At 33.2% G+C, this 19204-nt stretch overlaps 1 protein-coding gene across 3 annotated transcripts in view; it reads left to right on the top strand.

Moving 5' to 3' along the window:
- Positions 1-19204, top strand: part of LOC6047532 (aryl hydrocarbon receptor nuclear translocator 2) — a 160757-nt gene that overhangs the window by 96768 nt on the left and 44785 nt on the right. For all 3 annotated transcript variants that reach the window (XM_038258675.1, XM_038258674.1, XM_038258673.1), the window contains exon 3: positions 16590-16628. In XM_038258675.1, the coding sequence (XP_038114603.1) occupies positions 16590-16628 (39 nt within the window). The remainder of the gene's footprint in view (positions 1-16589; positions 16629-19204) is intronic.

The raw sequence follows: 19204 nt of genomic DNA, 5'->3' as shown, positions 1-19204 counted from the left end.
ATTAGACTTCTATTTTCATGGAAATTTTAAAGTTTTTTGGAAAAATATTTTTTTTGCCCTCTGATTTTTCAGACCAATTATGAAGGGGGGGGGACATAAACTTTGAAAAATATTTACAACGGCCTTATTTTCGGTGATCTTTTGAGTCAAAAATGATTTACAACTGAGTATTTAGGGTTTTAAGTATTTTTCAAAATTTTAATTTTTGATTTAGGCTGTTACAAATTTTATTTAAAGTATGTGTCACCCTTCAAAGCTGGGCTAATAAATAATTTTCAAAATCTTTAATGGTTATTTAAGTGCAATCAGCTGAAATCAATTTAAAATGCATTTCCCAGCGTTTAGAATCATTTTAGCATATTTGGATTGATTTTAATTTTTTGAAAATATTGAGTGTTTTTTTTTTTAAACATGTTTTCGTTAAATCTTCCACTTTTTGAAAACAAAAGATTGCAAAACAACCGAACTAGTGTTTTATATCGCCTATATAACAACATAAAATATACCCACGATATGTTTTTCAGATTAAGTCAAGTTTGGTCATAGTAATTTTGTTGTTGCTGTTGTTTTTTTTTTCTTTGAATTCTACTGGCAAAAATCTTTTTTTATGTTATCACTTTTAGGTGGATACAGTATAGAAACAAAAATGGCGCTCTTGGTAGTTTTAAATTGGATTTTTCTTCTGTGTATATTTTAAGCAAAAAATAAGTATACAGTGATTTTTGTAGTGTCCCAGACGATGCCTCTACATTTTTTTTTACATTTTAATTGATAATGGTGCCATTATATAGCGGAAAATTTGAAAAACAGATAAAAAAAAGAAAAAGTGATTGTAAATACATAAAACAATTAGATATCCAAAATGTAATGAAAGGAGGTGGTAGAATAGGGCAAATACTATCAAGAACAAAAATAAACAAAACAAGATTAATACAAATTGAAGTACTAAAAATAGAACAAAACAAAGGAAAATTAAAAAAAGGAAAAAGTGGGCATTAGAGGTTTCAAACCGGCTCGTAAAATCAATGAGAAAACATATTTATTCGAAAAACTTTTAATGAATTATGAAGTCTTATGAACTGAAATGAACTGAAATATGTTTAGTATCATACTAAGCATGTTTAAAAAATAGTTTTAATTTTTGTAAAATTCTATGTTTTTTTTTGTCTCCCCTCCGCCTAGATTTTGGTCACAGTTAAGGGACTTAAAATTCAAATAATATTTGCAACGGCCTGATTTGCTAAAATTCATAACAATCTCAGAAGAATGCATTTCTGCTGTTTTTAATTATTTGCACCGATATTTGCATAAGAAAATTGAAATAAGCTTTGAAAATTATTTGAAACGGTCTTATTCATAATATAAATGACTTAAAGTTCTTAAAGTTATTTCCTGTAGAACAAAATCTAAATTTTCTTAAACAAAACGGTTACCATGCGAAAAGAAATGTATAACCTCTACTTAATGAAAATTTTGTTGATACTAAGGTCAGATTAGATTTTTTATTATCCCATGTGAAAACTATCTCAGAAATTCTCCAAGGCCGATTCCGACCATTTTTATTTTTTGTATTTTTTGATTCGGCTCAAACTTTGTGCAGGCCTTCTCTATGACCAAAGAAGCTGTTTTTCGCCATTGGTTCACCCATACAAGTCTCCATACAATTTTAGCTGCTATCCACACAAAAACGGTACCGTAAATCGGGGTGACTTTGATAGGATTTCAATTTGTTCTTGGAATATTTTTCAACAGGTAAGGTTTTTCTCAACATTATTAATTTTAAAACAAGTACTGGAGTAGCCCACACAAAGTCCATGCACTATTTTGGAAAAAAAAGTTTTTTCAATAGTGTTTAGAAAAATAGTTACATTTAAAATTCTTAGTTTAAATTCCGGGGTGATTTTGATAGTCATAGTTTTTCTTGTTAAAATCTGTATGTACGTTAAATGTACCATCACTAAAGTAACTGATGTAATTTTTAATAAAAAAAATCAATGTTTATATTTAGTTAACTAAGTTTATAAGTTTTTTTTAAACAAAAAACATATAAATTTCAGCTAAAATTGTTTAAATGTCGGAAATTTGCCTGAAATTTGCTAAAACTAGTTTTGTTAATAAAATTATCGATTGATATTGCAATTTATACTGAATTTGAGGCACGAATCACAAGTTTTCCCATTTTACATGAAATTTGTTCAAATGAAATTGCCTATTAATTCGGAGATTTTTTGTTAATTGTGTTTGAAAAACACATATCATTTATTATTTACAGACTTATTATACAAAGAATCCAAAAATGCATTCCGTTTTTCGATTCAAAATCATGTTTATTGAGAAAATCATGACACTGAGAAGTTTAAATAATAACTTTCATCATCATTTTCTTTACTAGAGCTAACTAACTTATTAAACTTTTCGTAATTTTATGAAAAGTTCTTCTTGAGAAACTTTGAACACTTCTCTACCACAGTCAGTATGATTCTTAATTATTCCGTAAGTATTTTAATTGTATATGCCGCCGAGTTGAATTTTTGAAAAAAATAATGATTTAAGGAGAAAATCGAAATTTTAAGCAAAAACTAATTTGATTTTTGTTATATAAGATTAAATTGAATAAAATGAATAAAATCCATTTCCGGTTTTGGTAGCGAATTGCTCCTCTGGGAAAACTATGATTGTTCTCTTAAGAAAACCGAGAAAAACAGGATTTTGAAAAGCGAAATCTGTTGGACTCTATAATTGTCACAATTGTTTTCTGCCATTTGGAAGATATAAATTTATAAATCATTTGTACATGTATCATTTGTTTTTTTTTGCATTTTCGGTGCGATATTTCTGAAAAATCTTTATAATTTCATGTTAATGCTCCAATCCGTTTGCATATAAAACACTTTTTTGGTGATTTCTTTACCCCCAATGTTCAAGGTTTGTTTGCATGCCAGTGTCCACACACCGGCTCAAACCTCCAAAATGTTCACCGAAAATTCAGTTGACCACCTGTGCGTCACCGCTCACACCACCAACCAAAACACAACCACAGCCTAATATCTCGCATGCATTAGTATAGTCGTCTATAAATATGCCATCAACACGAACACCTTTTTTTTTTTGCTGTGTGAGCCCCGATTTGTTATTTCTTCATTTTGCACTGCTCGTCGGCGTTTGTTTACCGCTGTTTGCTTCCTCGTTCCAGCAACTTGAACGCAAAAAAGCCAAAACTGACCTCTCTATCATCACTAATATTAGCGATCCCTGCTGGGCAGAACTGAATCGGCTCGTTTTGCTGTTGTTCCACGTGTCGCGGAGGTGTGTCCGCCGATGTGGTATTCCGTTTTTTTTTGCAGCACTGGACACGTGTTTTGAACAAGTTTGTTGCCACTGTGCGGCGTTGATTGCCATCAACAAACGGACTGAGAAGTGATTCGAGATCGGATCTGTTATGATCGCTTTTAGTTAGGGGGTTTAATGGGTGAGGATTGGGTAGAGGAGAAGAGAGCTCTTGTGTATAAAGTTATTTCATACTTCATTTTTCTTCGATAACAAACATACAAAAAAAAGTCTGGGGCTCTGGAAATCCCCAGACAGATCAAATGAACTTTATGGGAATTAGACGAAAAGCCTCGCAGGTTTAGTAGAGCAGAGGTGGTTAAATTTTCGACTTGAAACTAGATTGAGTCAAGACTGACACAAAACTGATAAAAAAACGATTAAAACAAGACTGAAAAAAAGTGCCTTAGACAAAGCTGAGACATGATTCAAAAAGAGACGGAGACAAGCCTGAATTGATTAGAGACAATTTCAAATCGAGATCCAAAGGTGAACCTTATCTGCAGAGAATAGATCAGAAAATCACACAAATCTGAGACAGGACTTGTGGGAATCCCTGGCCTATGCGCGTCGTCGCGCCCACCTTTTCGCGGTCAAGCCCGCAATGCCAACGATCGGAACGCACGTGTGCCACTTGGCTTCGGTGTCTGGAATGTTTGGGAAAACATGCAACCTGAGTGCCGGAGGCTGGTCCGTACATGATACGGATATTGCTGCCGGCGGACTTTACTTCTTTTCTTCAGGAAGGGGGAGTGGCCAGCTTCCAAGTTGTTTTGATGTCTGGGTTATTATGGAGAGAGAAAAAAAGCGCGCAATTATCGAATCGGTCTGGCCAATTCGCAACTCACGGTTACACTCGATATCTGGTTGCGAATCATTGACTGGAAGCTTTTTGTACGGAATCCGTCCATTAAGCGAACAATTTCGATTGCCATCTGGTCGAGATTACTTATCTGATTGTAATTGACTTGCAACTCTAACAGTGAGGAGATTAGCTTTTTTTTATTTGTTCCGAGAGCAGATCCCATGCTGAGGACACGTGGAATCGAGTCCCACTAGGAGTAATCCGATGAAGACATCAGCCTTTGGGAAGGGTTGATTGCGTGGGTCTATTTTAAGATACCAACAATATTTGGGGTTTGGTTGACTCTTTATAACGAGTTCAAGTCTGAGGTACAATTTAATCTCTGAAAATACTGTCAGATGTTGCCTTCCTGCCTCAACATCAACACTTCATTCAACTCCCGCAAACTGCGCCACAAAGTGTACCACAATTTACAAAACCCTTAATTGCATTCGGCAAATTGGCACGTTCGCAAATTTCCCCAACAGTATTGCTCTAGCTTGGGCGGTTGGCGCTTCCCGAGCAGACGGAAATAACTTGGGAATAACGTTTTTTGATATTTGAAAATACTAGGCCAATAACATTTTATGTTATTTATAACAGGGTTTGTTATTCGTCGTTATGATTTTTTTGTTATTGAATTGTTATTGTAATAACAGACTAATAACATTTCTAGTTATTCTTCAAACAAATCTTTGTTATTATTTTTTGTTATTTTAACAACTAATCCGATCATCCCAATAACAGTTGGAGGTATTCTTCCATAACAAAAAACGTTATTCCAATGTTGTTTTGGCTTTCAACCATTATCAGACCAATAACAAATTTTGTTATGATAACATAAACTGTTATTGAACTCTTATGCAAAAATGGATTTTGCAAGAATTTTCCATAACACTTTCTGTTATTTTAACAGTATTTGTTATTGAAATGGCATGAATTTAGTTATTACCGTCTATTCGGGTTTATTTTTGCCCAAAACACACACAAAAACCCCCCCTCCTCCACCCTGCCCCGGGAATCCACGTGCCATGTCGCGATCTCCCCCGATGATGGGGGTCCCATTGAGACGTGACAATCCGACCAACAACCAACAACACTGTAAGCTGCGCATGGCGTGCGTGCCCATTCGCCGGTGATCTGGTGATCGGCGAACTGTCTCATGTGACAGGAGAGCAATTTTCTGAGATTTCGGTCATTTGATTTTTTTTTTGTATTTTTTTAAACCGACTGAAACTTTTTTTGGAGGCTGTGGTATGCCAAAAGAAGCCATTTTGCATCATTAGTTTGTCCATATAATTTTCATACAAATTTGGCAGCTGGCCATACAAAAATGATGTATGAAAATTCAAAAATCTGTATCTTTTGAAGGAATTTTTTGATCGATTTGGTGTTTTCGGCAAAGTTGTAGGTATGGGTAAGGACTACACTGAAAGAAATATACACGGTAAAATTGTTTTTGATAATTTTTAGTTTAACTTTTTGTCACCAAAATTTAATTTGCTAAAAACACTATTTTTGTTTATTTTTTTATATGTTTTAGGGGCATTAAATGCCAATTTTTCAGAAATTTTCAGAATTGGCAAAAAATCTTGGACCGAGTTATGAATTTTTGAATCAATAGTGATTTTTTTCTAAAATTTTAAATATCTGGCGCAAAATCGAATTTGCAATCAAAAAGTACGTCAGTGAAATTTTGATAAAGTGCACCGTTTCCAAGTTATAGCCTTTCAAGGTAACTATTTTGAAAATAGTCGCAATTGTTCATTTTTTAAAATAAGTGCCCTACTTTTGAAAGAATTATTTTTGAAGAGCTGAGACAATTCTCTATATTTGGCTTTCTTGAACTAAGCACCATTTTCTAATGTAGATATCTCAGCAACTAATAGTCCGATTTCAATATTTTAATATGAAACATTCGTGAAATTTTCCGATCTTTTCGAAAACAATGTTTTTTTTTAATCAAGGCTAACATTTCAAAAAGGCCCAACATTCAATATTAGGTCCCCTATGAAATTTTAGACCTGATTTAAAAAAAATAAATATTGTTTTCGAAAAGATCGGAAAATTTCACGAATTTTTAGTATTTTAACATTGAAAATCGGACCATTAGTTGCTGAGATATCGATATTAGATAATGGTGAGTTGTTTGGGTGAGATTTAGAAAACATCAATTTTTCTGTTTCAAAACCTTTGCATGGCAATGTCTCAGCAACTAAAGGTCGTATCAGCAAAGTTCAAAAAAAAGCAAAATTAAGAAATTTTTCTCAGCTTTTCAATTTCTTTTTTTTTTAAGTGGGCAAACATGGGCACCAATTTAAAAAATGAATAACTGGGGCTATTTTCAAAAAGATACCTAAAAATGGCTATAACTTGAAAACGGTTCACTTTATCAAATTTCACTTAAGTACTTTTTGATTGCAAATTCGATTTTACATAAAGAAATGAAGTTGACAGATTTTTCGACTAATGTTTCGATTTTTTTTAAAATCAATATAAATTCAAAAATCATCACCTGGTCAAAGATTTTTGCCTACTCCGGAAATTTCTGAAAAGTTGGCATTTGATGTCGCCTGAAACAAATCAGAAAATAAAAAAAAAATGGTGTTTGTTTTCAAATCGAGTTAACCGTGTATCATTTTTTTCAGTGTAGTCCTTATCCATACCTACAACTTTGCCGAAGACACCAAATCGTTCAAAAAATTCCTTCAAAAGGTAAAGATTTTTTAATTTTCATTTATAATTTTTGTATGGACAGGTGCCAAATTTGCAAAATGGCTTCTTTGGGCATACCGAAGGCACCACAATAGTGTCAGCGGGATTTAAAAAATACAAAAAAAATCGAATGAGCGAATACTCAGAGAATTGTTTAGGAGCAAAGATTTCAATTTTTCACGCTATTTTCCAATGATTTTTTTTATTTTTTTTAAAGAATACATGCAAGTAGGACAACATTTCCGCCAACCGCCACCCCGTCTGGCTCTGGAAAGCAGAAGTACCTTCGTGTTACTGACTGGTTCAGCACCAGGTACTTGTGCGACACCCTTCCGGTAGTGTGGTTTGTCATGTAAGGGCTCCATCACATCACTCCGTACAACTGCTAGACTGCTAGACTGGGGTCCCGTATGGAAGAAACAGTGATCCAGCAAATCAAAAATTGCGGAAAATTATGTAGAAATTTTAGTATTAATTCCTCTGTGATTTGTTCTAAGCACGGCTTTTAACATTTTCATGATTTTTGGTTCAGTGCTTTATAAATTTAAAGACATCAGATAGGAATAAAAACTCCGTCAGAGCCTTCACAACCGACACTTCGTCGCTGTCGTGTCTACTTGTCGTATGTCGATTTTGGGCCAAATTGAGTTTAGAACGCCATTTTGTGCAGCTCACAATACCTCACCATTTGACGTGCCCAGATCCCCAAATTCGATTCCAATCCTGAGATATTAAATAGAAGCTGAAAAAACTCGTTGCATTTATGTCACTTTCCATATGAGGAAGTTTCAATCTTGTCGTGCTATTTTGACATAGCCTGACGATGGATGTAAGTGCGACAATTGGCCAAAGGGATTTCAGGTCAGAACGTGTTTGACACAACGAGCTCGCCTACTTTAAAAATGTTAAGTTATAACACGGGGCTCTAGTAACCAAACTTAACCAAATTTCAGGACTATGCACAGAATGATCAACCACACAAAACGCGTTTGTTATTGTTTACATTGTGTGCTCTCGTTTTTGTTTATTCAAGGTCAAACATTGAAATGCGTTTTTCTTGGAACGTCAAAAAGCGACGTACGACAAGTTAGCTCGACGGCGTCGACTTGCTGGTTCATTTTTGGAGGATAGATTGAATTAAATATATACAGAGCATGTTAATGTTACGATGAACTTTTTTTTAATGATTCACGCCTTCACCTTAAAGTTTTTTTTATTTAAAAACCTATTTTTATCATTTTTCCTAACCTTCTAATGTAAATGTTTCCTCCCTGTTTGTCTTTAGATAAGCATTACTTCTCTTGTGTATGTTTTTTGTTTACATTTTAGTATTTTAATTTTAATTTGAATTTATATTGTTTAGTAATTTTTGATCTGAGAGTTCTCGGGTTATTCTACCCAAGAGGGAGCTATGTCCCATCTCTCACTTGGTCTAAATAGAGTAAAGAGCTGGCAGAGAGTAAAAAAATAATCAATTTTGTTTTTTTTTTTCATTGGAGCTCGCAAATCGAACAAGCAGAACTTCAAACAAAATTATTGGTTTTGGGCTGCAACATTAATTTCAAGCTAGAAAATTATTGAATAACTCGGCTTTTTGTTCACAAACAGTTCAATAAAGCAGAGCCTTATTTTTTCACTTCTACTTTTGATTGCGTTGTCGGTGTCCACCTGAACAACCATTAAATTAGCTTAAGATTCATCTCGTTCTATCATTCCCTTGATTCGGATGTGCGAAAAAAGGTCAAAGAACATGAGGTTGAACGGACAAACGATGGAATGCCAAAAGGTCGAAAGACAAAACGTCGAAAGAACAAGAGGTTGAAAATGCAAAAAGAAAATGATTAAATAATGTACGGAAATAGTAAGAATTCAAATATAATTTTGTGAACTTTGTTTTCTTATTAAACAATAATATTTTCCCAAAAATCAAAGCCAAAATTGATAAATATGGGTCATTTCAGGTCAACTGGGTACACTTGTGGACTCGACATTCACCGATTTGGACCAAACCAACTGCTTATACAGCCATGCCTCGGTTTTGCACGCCTCGGTTTTGCACTGCCCCGGTTTTGCACCGTTCAGCTGCCTCGGCTCAGTGCTTAACTGAAGCACAGAGCTTATGGGATTTTGGCTATATGGGAGACATTGGCTATAATTCTATGAATAATCATGCAAACATCAAAAAATTATAGTGTTTTGGAATCGGGATGATGTCAGCTATCCATTAAAATTTTTATTTCATGAACATTTTCACAAAAATACGTATTTTTCATATATTTTTAAAATGCATATTTTTTTTTCTAAAGAAACCAAAAATATATTGTTATTGCAATTTATCTCGGATTAGTTTTCAAAAAGACGTAAGAGCCATTGGTAAACAAAGCCTTTTTTGCATCGTTATTCGAACTTCTTACGAAAAACCAATTTCAAACATGCTTGAGATTGTTCATCTACACGTCCTTCAATCGCCCCAAACTTAAAACAAATGAAATATTATTTCAATTTGGAGAAAAACGAAAATGAGTGCCTCTTACGATTAGTAAGTATTATTATTTTCTAAAAATGTTGTTATAGTATTTTCTAAAAATGTTATTATTACATTCGAAATGTATGAAAAAATCCCGATCGTTTGATACCCATATTGTAAAAATTGAAATTTTGAGTATTTTTTCGAAAATACGTAGTTTTGTGAAAATTTTGAGTATTTTCTAAAAATGTTGTTATTACATTCAAAATGTATGAAAAAACCCGATCATTTGATACCCATATTGTGAAAATTTAAATTTTGTGTATTTTTCTCGAAAATACGTAGTTTTCGAAATTTATGAAAAAATCCCGATCGTTTGATGCCCACATTGTAAAAACGGAAATTTTGAGTACTTTTTTTTAAATTCTTGGTAATGTGAAAATTTTTAGTATTTTCTAAAAATGTTTTTATTACATTCGTAATGTATGAAAAAATCCGAATCGTTTGATACCCATATTGTAAAAATTGAAATTTGGAGTATTTTTTCGAAAATACGTAGTTTTATGAAAATGTTGAGTATTTTCTAAAAATGTTGTTTATTCGAAATGTATGAAAAAATCCCGATCGTTTGATACCCATATTGTAAAAATTGTAAATTTTGAGTAATTTTTCGAAAATACGTAGTTTTGTGAAAAAAAAAATTTTTACATCCAAAATGTGTGAAAAAAACCTGATCATTTGATACCCATATTGCAATAACAATATTTTTTTGTTTTTTTTAGAGAAATAATATGCATTTTTGAAATACAGGAAAATTACGTATTTTTGTGAAAACTTTCATGAAATCATAATTTTAATGGATAGCTGACATCATCCCGATTCCAAAACACTATAATTTTCTGATGTTTGCATGATTTTTCGTACGATTAAAGCCAATGTCTCTCATATAGCCAAAATCCCATAAGCTCTGTACCTCGGTTATGCACGCCTCGGTTTTGCATCCCCCATATGCGGTGCTAAACCGAGGCACGACTGTATATATTTTTTTTTTTTGTTTTATCACCATCGTGTTCCTCAGACAATTTTACATAATAATCAATGCAAATGTCAAACTAAAATGAACTATTGGCGAGATACAGCGATTTTTACGGAAAAAGTTTGATTTTGCGCAGCACTCGGAAGTACATGGTATACTTTTCAACAAAAAGGGATGAATCCCGCATTGTTCGGTGTTTATATGTGAGAAATGTGCTGCGCAAAATCAAACTTTTTTCCAGTAAAATCGCTGTATCTCGCCAACAGTTCGTTTTAGTTTGAGGTTTACATTGATATCTATGTAAAATTGCCGGGGAACAAGATGGTGATAAAAAAAATATAAAGAATTGGTCAAAACTGAGCTTTGATACTCAAAACGTTAAATATAAAAAGGGGGCATTTAAGGGTTAAAATTTTACTTTTATCGAATTCCTTGGACAATTTTCTACAAAATGCAACCTGTAGAAAGTCTTTTGCTCAAATAGTTGCAAACATATCATAAAAAGAAAAAAAAAAAAGGTTTTTTTTCAGAAAATCGTCGAAAAAGAGGGCGGTGACAAAAATAGAGGGATTGTCCAATCAGCACCAAACTAGGGATTTCTGTTTCTTATAAATAGATGAAAGTTCCCTCCAAGTTTTGCTCAAATCGGTAAAGGTCGAGTCGAAAAATGTACCCAGTTGACCTGGAATGCCCATATGTTGTACAATATTGTAAAAAAAAAATCACAATATTGTGTCACCAAGTCCAGATTCAATCATTCACTAAGAACAATCGAATCAAGGTGGAATATCGAGAATATTTCTTCGTATAGGTTTCAAAAATCCAGACTCGGTTGTCCGAAGTTCGATTATCTGAAGGTTTGTATGGGACTTCGGATAATCGAATCACTTTTGGCCGTCATCTTGGATTTAAAAATTTAAAATCTCTTTTGAGTAGTTTAGGGGTCATACTAAAGCTCTACAATCAAAAATATGTCAACGAAAAATCAAAAATTCGTGATTCGACTATCCGGAGTGAAAGTTTGCCAAGGCCTTCGGATGATCCAGTCTGGACTATATTCAAAGAAAACTTCATTTATATGAGATTGGAAGAATTAAAGGCCATGAAGATGCCACGTCCTCTTTAGTAAAATTTTGTTTGCTTCTATTGGGGGGGCTTTTTCAAAGGATGAGGAAATCAATATTTTTAGTTTTTTTAGTTAGTTATTCAATGTCTTGTTTACTGAAAGGAAAACATTTACAATAATTTTTTATTTTTTTTTTTGTAAAAATTTCTCAGGAACATGAAGTCGAAGTCAAAACTTTAGTTTATATACAGTCATCCCTCATATTTGGTACAGTTGACTGATCGCTCGAAGTTTTAAAAATTGAAGAAAATCGACAGATGAACATAATTCAATGTGGTAAAATAAAATCAAATCGCAAAACGCCACTTCGTTCCCACTGTTCCCGACACTTGCTATTGCAGCACTTTTGTCCCACTTTTCAGACTACCCTCAACGGTTGACGGTGGCGGCACGTCCGTCCCTGTTGAGGGTCACCCCCGTGCCCTCCCGTCCCGTCCTCCAAAACGCTGTCCACGCTGACGGCCGTGACCATGAGGTGTTTGTTTGCCAACCTTCAGTCAGCCCCGTCCAGACGACACCACTCTCCGTGCACTATTTTTGCAACATTGTAACGCTGTAACAACAAACTCCACCCCGCCAGTCCCACTGGCCCAAGCCGGATCGGGGAGAGGGGGGGGGGACCATAAAATAAGATAGTTTATCTCGTGTTTGCTTTCGCCAGTCGACGGGCCGGGCCCCAGGAAGCGTGTTCCGGTAGCGGATTAAACCTCGAAAGTAGTGTGCAAGTGCGCTCAAGTGCAACGCAAAACAACCCCACCTCAAGAAGGGTGGGGGAGGGGGGTGGGGGGTTGAAAAAGGGGGAGGTGTTTACTTGTTGCTAATTATTTACCTGTACATGCAACCGGTTGTTGGGGCGTGACTAACGATGGTTTGGTTCGATTTTGGTTTGGTTTTTGAGATGTAACGCTGGATAAAATATCCGCAATGCTTGGAAAATGCTAGGAAATCAAGCTCTGTCCCTGCTGGTCAACTGCAGCCGTTCACGTTTGGCGTACACACGCGAAGCGGATTAAACTAACAACCGGTTGCGCGACATCCGATGATTAATTGGCAATCACTTTATCAGTTGAAATGGATTCCCTTGTAATAACGATTTCCACATTGTAGTAGCAGAAAGTTACAAGGGTAACTCCACGTTTATATTTTTTATTTATTTTTTTGTACGCTTTTTGTTATACAGTCATACCCTGGTTTTGCACGCCTTTGTTTTGCACTACCCTGGTTTTGATTCATTCAGAAGCCTCGGTTAAGCTATAATTGTATGAAAAATCATACTAACATCAAAAAATTATAATTTTGGAATCGGTTGTTCGACTTATAATTACATGAAAATTTTCACAAAAATACATACTTTTCCTGTACTTTGAAAATGCAATGTTTTTCGAAAAAATACTCAAAATTCAAAAAATTTCATACATTTTGAATGTTAAATATTTTTTTCAAATACTTAAAATTTCACAAAACTACGTATTTAAAAAAAACTGAAAATTTTAGTGCTTAACAATATGGGTATTAAACGCTCGGTATTTTTTCATTTCTTTCGAAAGTCATACCACCATTTTTTGAAAATTCTCGAATTTTTCACAAAACTACGTATTTTTGAAAAATATATCGTCATATGAGATGAATCGGAACTACAGTCTGAATAGGGACAGCAGGTTTTAGAGCACTTAAAAGCTTGCAATTTGGAAATCGTGCACTATTTTTGTTGATCTGTGTCTGTTCTATCCGAAAACAATCAAAAAAATCCAAATATTGTGCAGTAACATGGGTAAAACAGCTGTCCCAATTCACCCCATGTGTCCCGTTTCGCCCCAGATGACGGTGCTCAAATTATTTTTTCACAATATGGTTATCGAATGATCAGATTTTTTTTATACATTTCGAATTCAATGACATCATTTATTGAAAATATTTCAAAACTAAGTATAATTTTTTTGAAAATAATCATTTTTTTTTACGAAACTACGTGTTTTCGAAAACCTGCTCAAAATTTCAGTGTTTCACAATATGGATATCAAATGATCGGGGCTTTTCCAAACATTTGGAATGTGATAACATCATTTTCTGAAAATGCTCAAAATTTTCACAAAACTACGTATTTTTTTAAGAATACTCACACTTTCAAAGTTTCAAAATTTATTACATGAGCAACTCTCAACGAAATCGGCCGATTTCGACCATTTTTTTGTTTTATTTGACTCAAACTTTGTGGGGGCCTTCCCTATGACCAAAGAAGCTATTTTGTGTCATTGGTTCACCCATACAAGTCTCCATACAATTTTGGCAGCTGTCCATACAAAAATGGTACGTAAATATTCGAATATCTGTATCTTTTAAATGAATTGTCTGAGCAAAATTGTAGGTATTGTTGAGGACTATTGAGAAAAAGTAGGTACACGGAAAAAAAGTTGCCGATTTTTTAATTATATTTTTTTTTTTCACAAAAACTCAATTTGCCAAAATACGTATTTTTTTATTTTCGAGTTTTTTTGATATTCATATGCAACTTTTGAGCCTTTGAGAAACATGGTCAAAAAATCTTCCGCCGAGTTATGAATTTTTGAAAAAATATTGATTTTTGGGAAAAGTCGAAATTTCATGCAAAAACCAATTTGATGTAATTTTTTAATGTTAAATTGAATTTCCAATCGAAAAGTACTTTTTTGATTTTTTGATAAAAGGCTCTGTTTTCAAGATATAGCCACCGAAAGTTTGATTTTAGCGAAATATTTGCAGTTTTTCGATTTTTAAAAATAGTAACCATAAGTGACCATTTCTAATTTTTTTTTTTTTTTTGAAAAGTTCTGAAAATTTGCTATAAAATTGTTTAAGAGACATTGAAGATTGGACCTCTGGTTGCTGAGATACAGCGGCCTAAACAAAAAGAAACTCGAAAATTTAAGTTTTCTTAGTCTTACCCAAACAACCCACCATTTTCAAATGTCGATATCTCAGCAACTAATGGTCCGATTTTCAATATTAAAACATGAAACTTTCGTGAAATTTCGATGTTTTCGAAAAAAGTATTTAGAAGTTTTTTAAGTCATGACTAACATTTTAAAAGGGCCGAACATTGAATATTGCGCACATTTTAAATGTAAGTTGATTTTTTTATATTTTTTAAACTTTTTTTTGTGAATAGATCGGAAAATTTCACGAAAGTTTAATGTTTTAACAGTGAAAATCGGACCATTAGTTGCTGAGATATCGACATGTCACGCATGGCCACTATTTTTAAAAATCGAAAAACTGCAAATATTTCGCTAAAATCAAACTTTCGGTGGCTATATCTTGAAACAGAGCCTTTTATCAAAAAATCTGGAAAGTCAGTTTCGATTGGAAATTCAATTTCACATTAAAAAATTACGTCAAATTTGTTTTTGCTTGAAATTTCGATTTCGAAAAATCACTACTTTTTCAAAAATTCATAATTCGGCGGCAGATTTTTGACTATTTTTCTTTATGGCTCAAAAGTTGAGGGGTTTTGTCCCCTAAACCATATCAAAAAATCTCGAAAATCAAAAAATACGTATTTTGGGAAATTGAGTTTTTGTGAAAAAAAATGTTAATTAAAAAATCGGCAAATTTTTTTCCGTGTACCTATTTTTTCTCAATAGTCCTCAACAATACCTACAACTTTGCCGAAGACACCAAATTGATCAAAAAATTCATTCAAAAGTTACAGATATTCGAATATTTACGTACCATTTTTGTATGGAGAGCTGTCAAAATTGTATGGAGACTTATGGGTAAACCAATGACACAAAATAGCTTATTTGGTCATAGGGAAGGCCCCCATAAAGTTTGAGCCAAATCAAATAATACAAATAATATCCTTTTCCGGTTTTGGTAGAGAATTGCCCACATTCGAAATGTTTGAACAAATGACGATCATTTGTTACCCAACAGAAATTTTGAGTGTTTTTTTTCGAAAATATTTAGTTTTATGAAAATTTTGAGTATTTTCAAAAAATGTTGTTATTACATTCGAAATGTATGAAAAAGTCCCGATCATTTGATTCCCATATCGCAAAAAAAAATTAATTTTGAGTAATTTCTCGAAAATACGTAGTTTTGTGAAAATTTGTTATTACATTCGAAATGTATGCAAAATCCCAATCATTTCATATCAATATTGCAAAAACTTAAATTTTGAGTATTTTTTCAAAAATACGTAGTTTTGTGAATACATTCAGTATTAAAAAAAATATGACAAAAACTCGACCATTTGATGCCGATATTGCAATAACAAATATTTTGAGGTTATTTTAGAGTAAAAAAATTCATTATCAAAATGCAGGAAAAATACGTATTTCTGTGAAAATTTTGATGTAACTTCAATTACAATGGATAGCTGCCATCAACCCGATTCAAAAACAATATAATTTTTTGATGTTTAAATGTTTGGCACTTTTAAAATATTAGTCTTGATTTAAAAAAAATAAAATATTGTTTTCGAAAAGATCGAAAAATTTCACGAATGTTTCATACATTATCATTGAAAATCTGACCATTTATTGCTGAGATATCGACATTAGAAAAAGGTGCGTTGTTTGGGTGAGACTTAGAAAACATCAATTTTCTTGTTTTTTAATCTTTGCATGACAATATCTCAGCAACTAAGGGTCGTATTAACAAAGTTAAAAATAGCAAAGTATAGAGAATTTTCTCAGCTCTTTAAATATATTTGAATAGCTGAGAAAATTCTCTTTATTTTGCATTTTTGAACTTTGTTGAGACGACATTTAATTTACTATGGCTATTAAAAATCATTAAATTCAATTTACCAAAACAAGAACCGTTCATTGCTCGTTGCCTCATTCAGGATATATCTAATGACGCAGAATTCAATCGACACCTCCTTTTTTTTAATCAATTGCTGACAACATGGGATACCGCTGCGAACAATAAAAAATAGCCTTTTCTTCTGTATACTTTCTAGCGCAAATCCCCCCGAGGGGACCACTTGACTCATTATTGCGCCAGATTTGATTAATTACCCAGCAGCAGCAGCAGTGTTTTCTTTGCAATATTTTCTCACGTGTTTCCCACTCTTGTTTCCTTGTTCCAGGTACGACTACGAAGACTCCAAAGCCGCCTGCAAAATCCTGTGAGTATAATTGTTATAATCTTCCTCTTCTTCAAAGTTTTTTTTCTTCTTCTGCTTTTTTTCTTCCACTTGAACTTGCCCCAACTCGACTGCTACTTGCACTACTCGTTGCAGTTTTGCTTGCAGTTTGTTGTTTGTTTTGAGTGTCTAGCTTATAAATTACTCGCCACTTAGCCGAGCTCCATACAATGTTGTGCACAGTGCAGCACACAGTCCGTGAACGTGATTGGATCATCGCTAGCTTTCATCGGCCCAAAGTTCTAGAAGCGGCCAAGGATGGGGGGCGCGAGTGGGTCGTGTCGAATGTTTCCAAAATATTTCCAAAACATTCAAATTTTAAATTTAGTTGCGAACAAAAATGTCAAATTTTGTTCGCAGTGTTAAAAAATCGTAAAATTGAGCAAGGTATTTTTTACTACTTAAAAAAAGAGAGAGGAAAATGGGCGGAAAACATTTCCGGGACTTGAGCGCCACATGTTTGTCGGTAATTTCGAATGCCAAGCCACCACAACGCCTTCGGTCTAACCCATCAGTCGGAACTTTGCTAACGAGCTGTAATATGACGGATGCCAACCGTTCCACTGATGATGACGGGGTGTGTGTTGTGACATTGTTGTCGACGTGGTTAATGGATTTTTTGTTGTGGTGTGATTTCGATTGGCGTTTTTTTTTTGTCGAGTGACTTTTCTTTCTGGATTTATTTGAATACTTTATAAGAATTCGATATGGACTTACTTTCATTTTCAATGTATTACACCATATTATTTTTTTAAGTCACCTTTTTTAAACGATTCTCGATTTACACAACTTTTTTAAAGTCATGGTTTTAAAAAATAATATCCATGACTTAAATCGAGAATTTGACTTAAATTAACAATCTTCGGGATTTCGTAATATTTCGGCTTACCAAAAATACAAGTCAAAACTTCAAGATTTTGACTACGGATCCTACCCAGACTGCTTCAGTGAGTTTGGTAGGCTACAATGCATTGTTGTAACAACTTATTGGGATGATCAATAATTTGTAACGGCGGTAGATCCACCGGTCGAACTTTGACGCATGATTCATGGTGGTAAAAATTTGGTTCCAGAGATATTAATTTTTGAACAAATGTAATTTTCGAAAAATGTTGAAAATGTGTTCCGAAAATTATTTTAAAAATCTCAATCGAATTTGCAATCGAAAAGTTGTGAATTTTTTTTGATAAAGTTCACCGGTTTAGAATTTTAGTCATTTTTTGGGTATAATTTCCTAAAATTTCAACTTTTTTTCTTTTTTCAATTCTTAACGAAGGAAAGCCACACCTGAAAAAACATATTTTTGAAAGCTGAAAAATATTCGAAAAACTTTCTCTTTGAGACTTGGCAAACTGAACAATCAGTTTCTGAGATACAGCCTCAAAGTGAATCCTAATCAATGAAACGAGTTTTTTATATCTCGAAATTATTGGTTCATTTTCAGTGTAACCAAATTAAACTTTTGAGATTTTTTTTAGTTTTCAATAAAAAAATTTAAAGTTTTGAAGGTTAGAATTATGAAATGATGAAAATTATGAATACGCAGAACTTTTTCAAAAGTTATACTATATTTTAAAATTGAAAAAGGTATTTTTTGTGACAACAAACAAACAAACGCATTTAAAAAAATATTGAGGAACTGCGATTTTTATTTAACCCCTTCCCGCCCAGAGCAAAATCGACATTTTTTTACGTTTTCTGACAATGATTTTATCTTGAAAACGGTGCACTTTGTCAAAATTTCATCTTAGCACATTTTGAATGTAAATTTGAATTTTCCTTTGCCTTTTGCCCTTCCTAAAATTTTCTGAAATTTGACATATAAAATTAGAATAAAAATGAAACTAGTTTTATAACTAATGTCAAAAAGTTATTTCTATAGGCAAAAAATCCGTATTTTTTTCTGTGTGGTCTTCATTCATACCTACAATGTTACTAAAGCCACGAAATCGATCAAAAAAGGCCTTCCTTTTTTAATATGCATTTACAATGTTTGCCCAACACTTGTCCAATTTGTATGAAAAAGGATTTGGACTAACTGGAAATGGGAAAATTATTTTGAAAATCTCGAAATTTGCCAGGATTCTGATTAGATAATCATTGAATTTACTTTACAGATCAGTATTTTCCTTTAAGTTAACCCTCTACTACTAATTTTTTTCGAAAATTTTTATTACAAAAGGTTTTTGTTTGCAAACAATAGTACCGTAAAACAGGATGACTTTGATTGGTTTGAGATTTTTCCGCAAAATGAAGAGAACAAATTGAATATGAACGGAATGCTATGGAATCATACTGACCTTGATAGAGAAGAGTTCAAAGTACTTCAAAAAGCAGTTTTAATTAAATTTTAAATGAATATCTTTTAAAGTTAGTTAACTATAATTTAAAAAAATGTTGATGAATAGCATTATTTTAGTATTCTCTAAGTGGCATGATTTTCTCAATAAATATAATTTCGCATCGAAACCTGCAATACAGTTTCGGATTCTTTAGACAATTCCATTAGAAGAAGGTAAAATAAGCTTGTAAACAATAAATATTACGTGGTTTTGAAA

The sequence above is a fragment of the Culex quinquefasciatus genome, chromosome 3 (assembly GCF_015732765.1).
Source record: "Culex quinquefasciatus strain JHB chromosome 3, VPISU_Cqui_1.0_pri_paternal, whole genome shotgun sequence".
Lineage (NCBI taxonomy): Eukaryota > Metazoa > Arthropoda > Insecta > Diptera > Culicidae > Culex > Culex quinquefasciatus.
The sequence above is the reverse complement of the archived record's forward strand: the minus strand, read 5'-3'. Positions and strand labels throughout refer to the sequence as shown.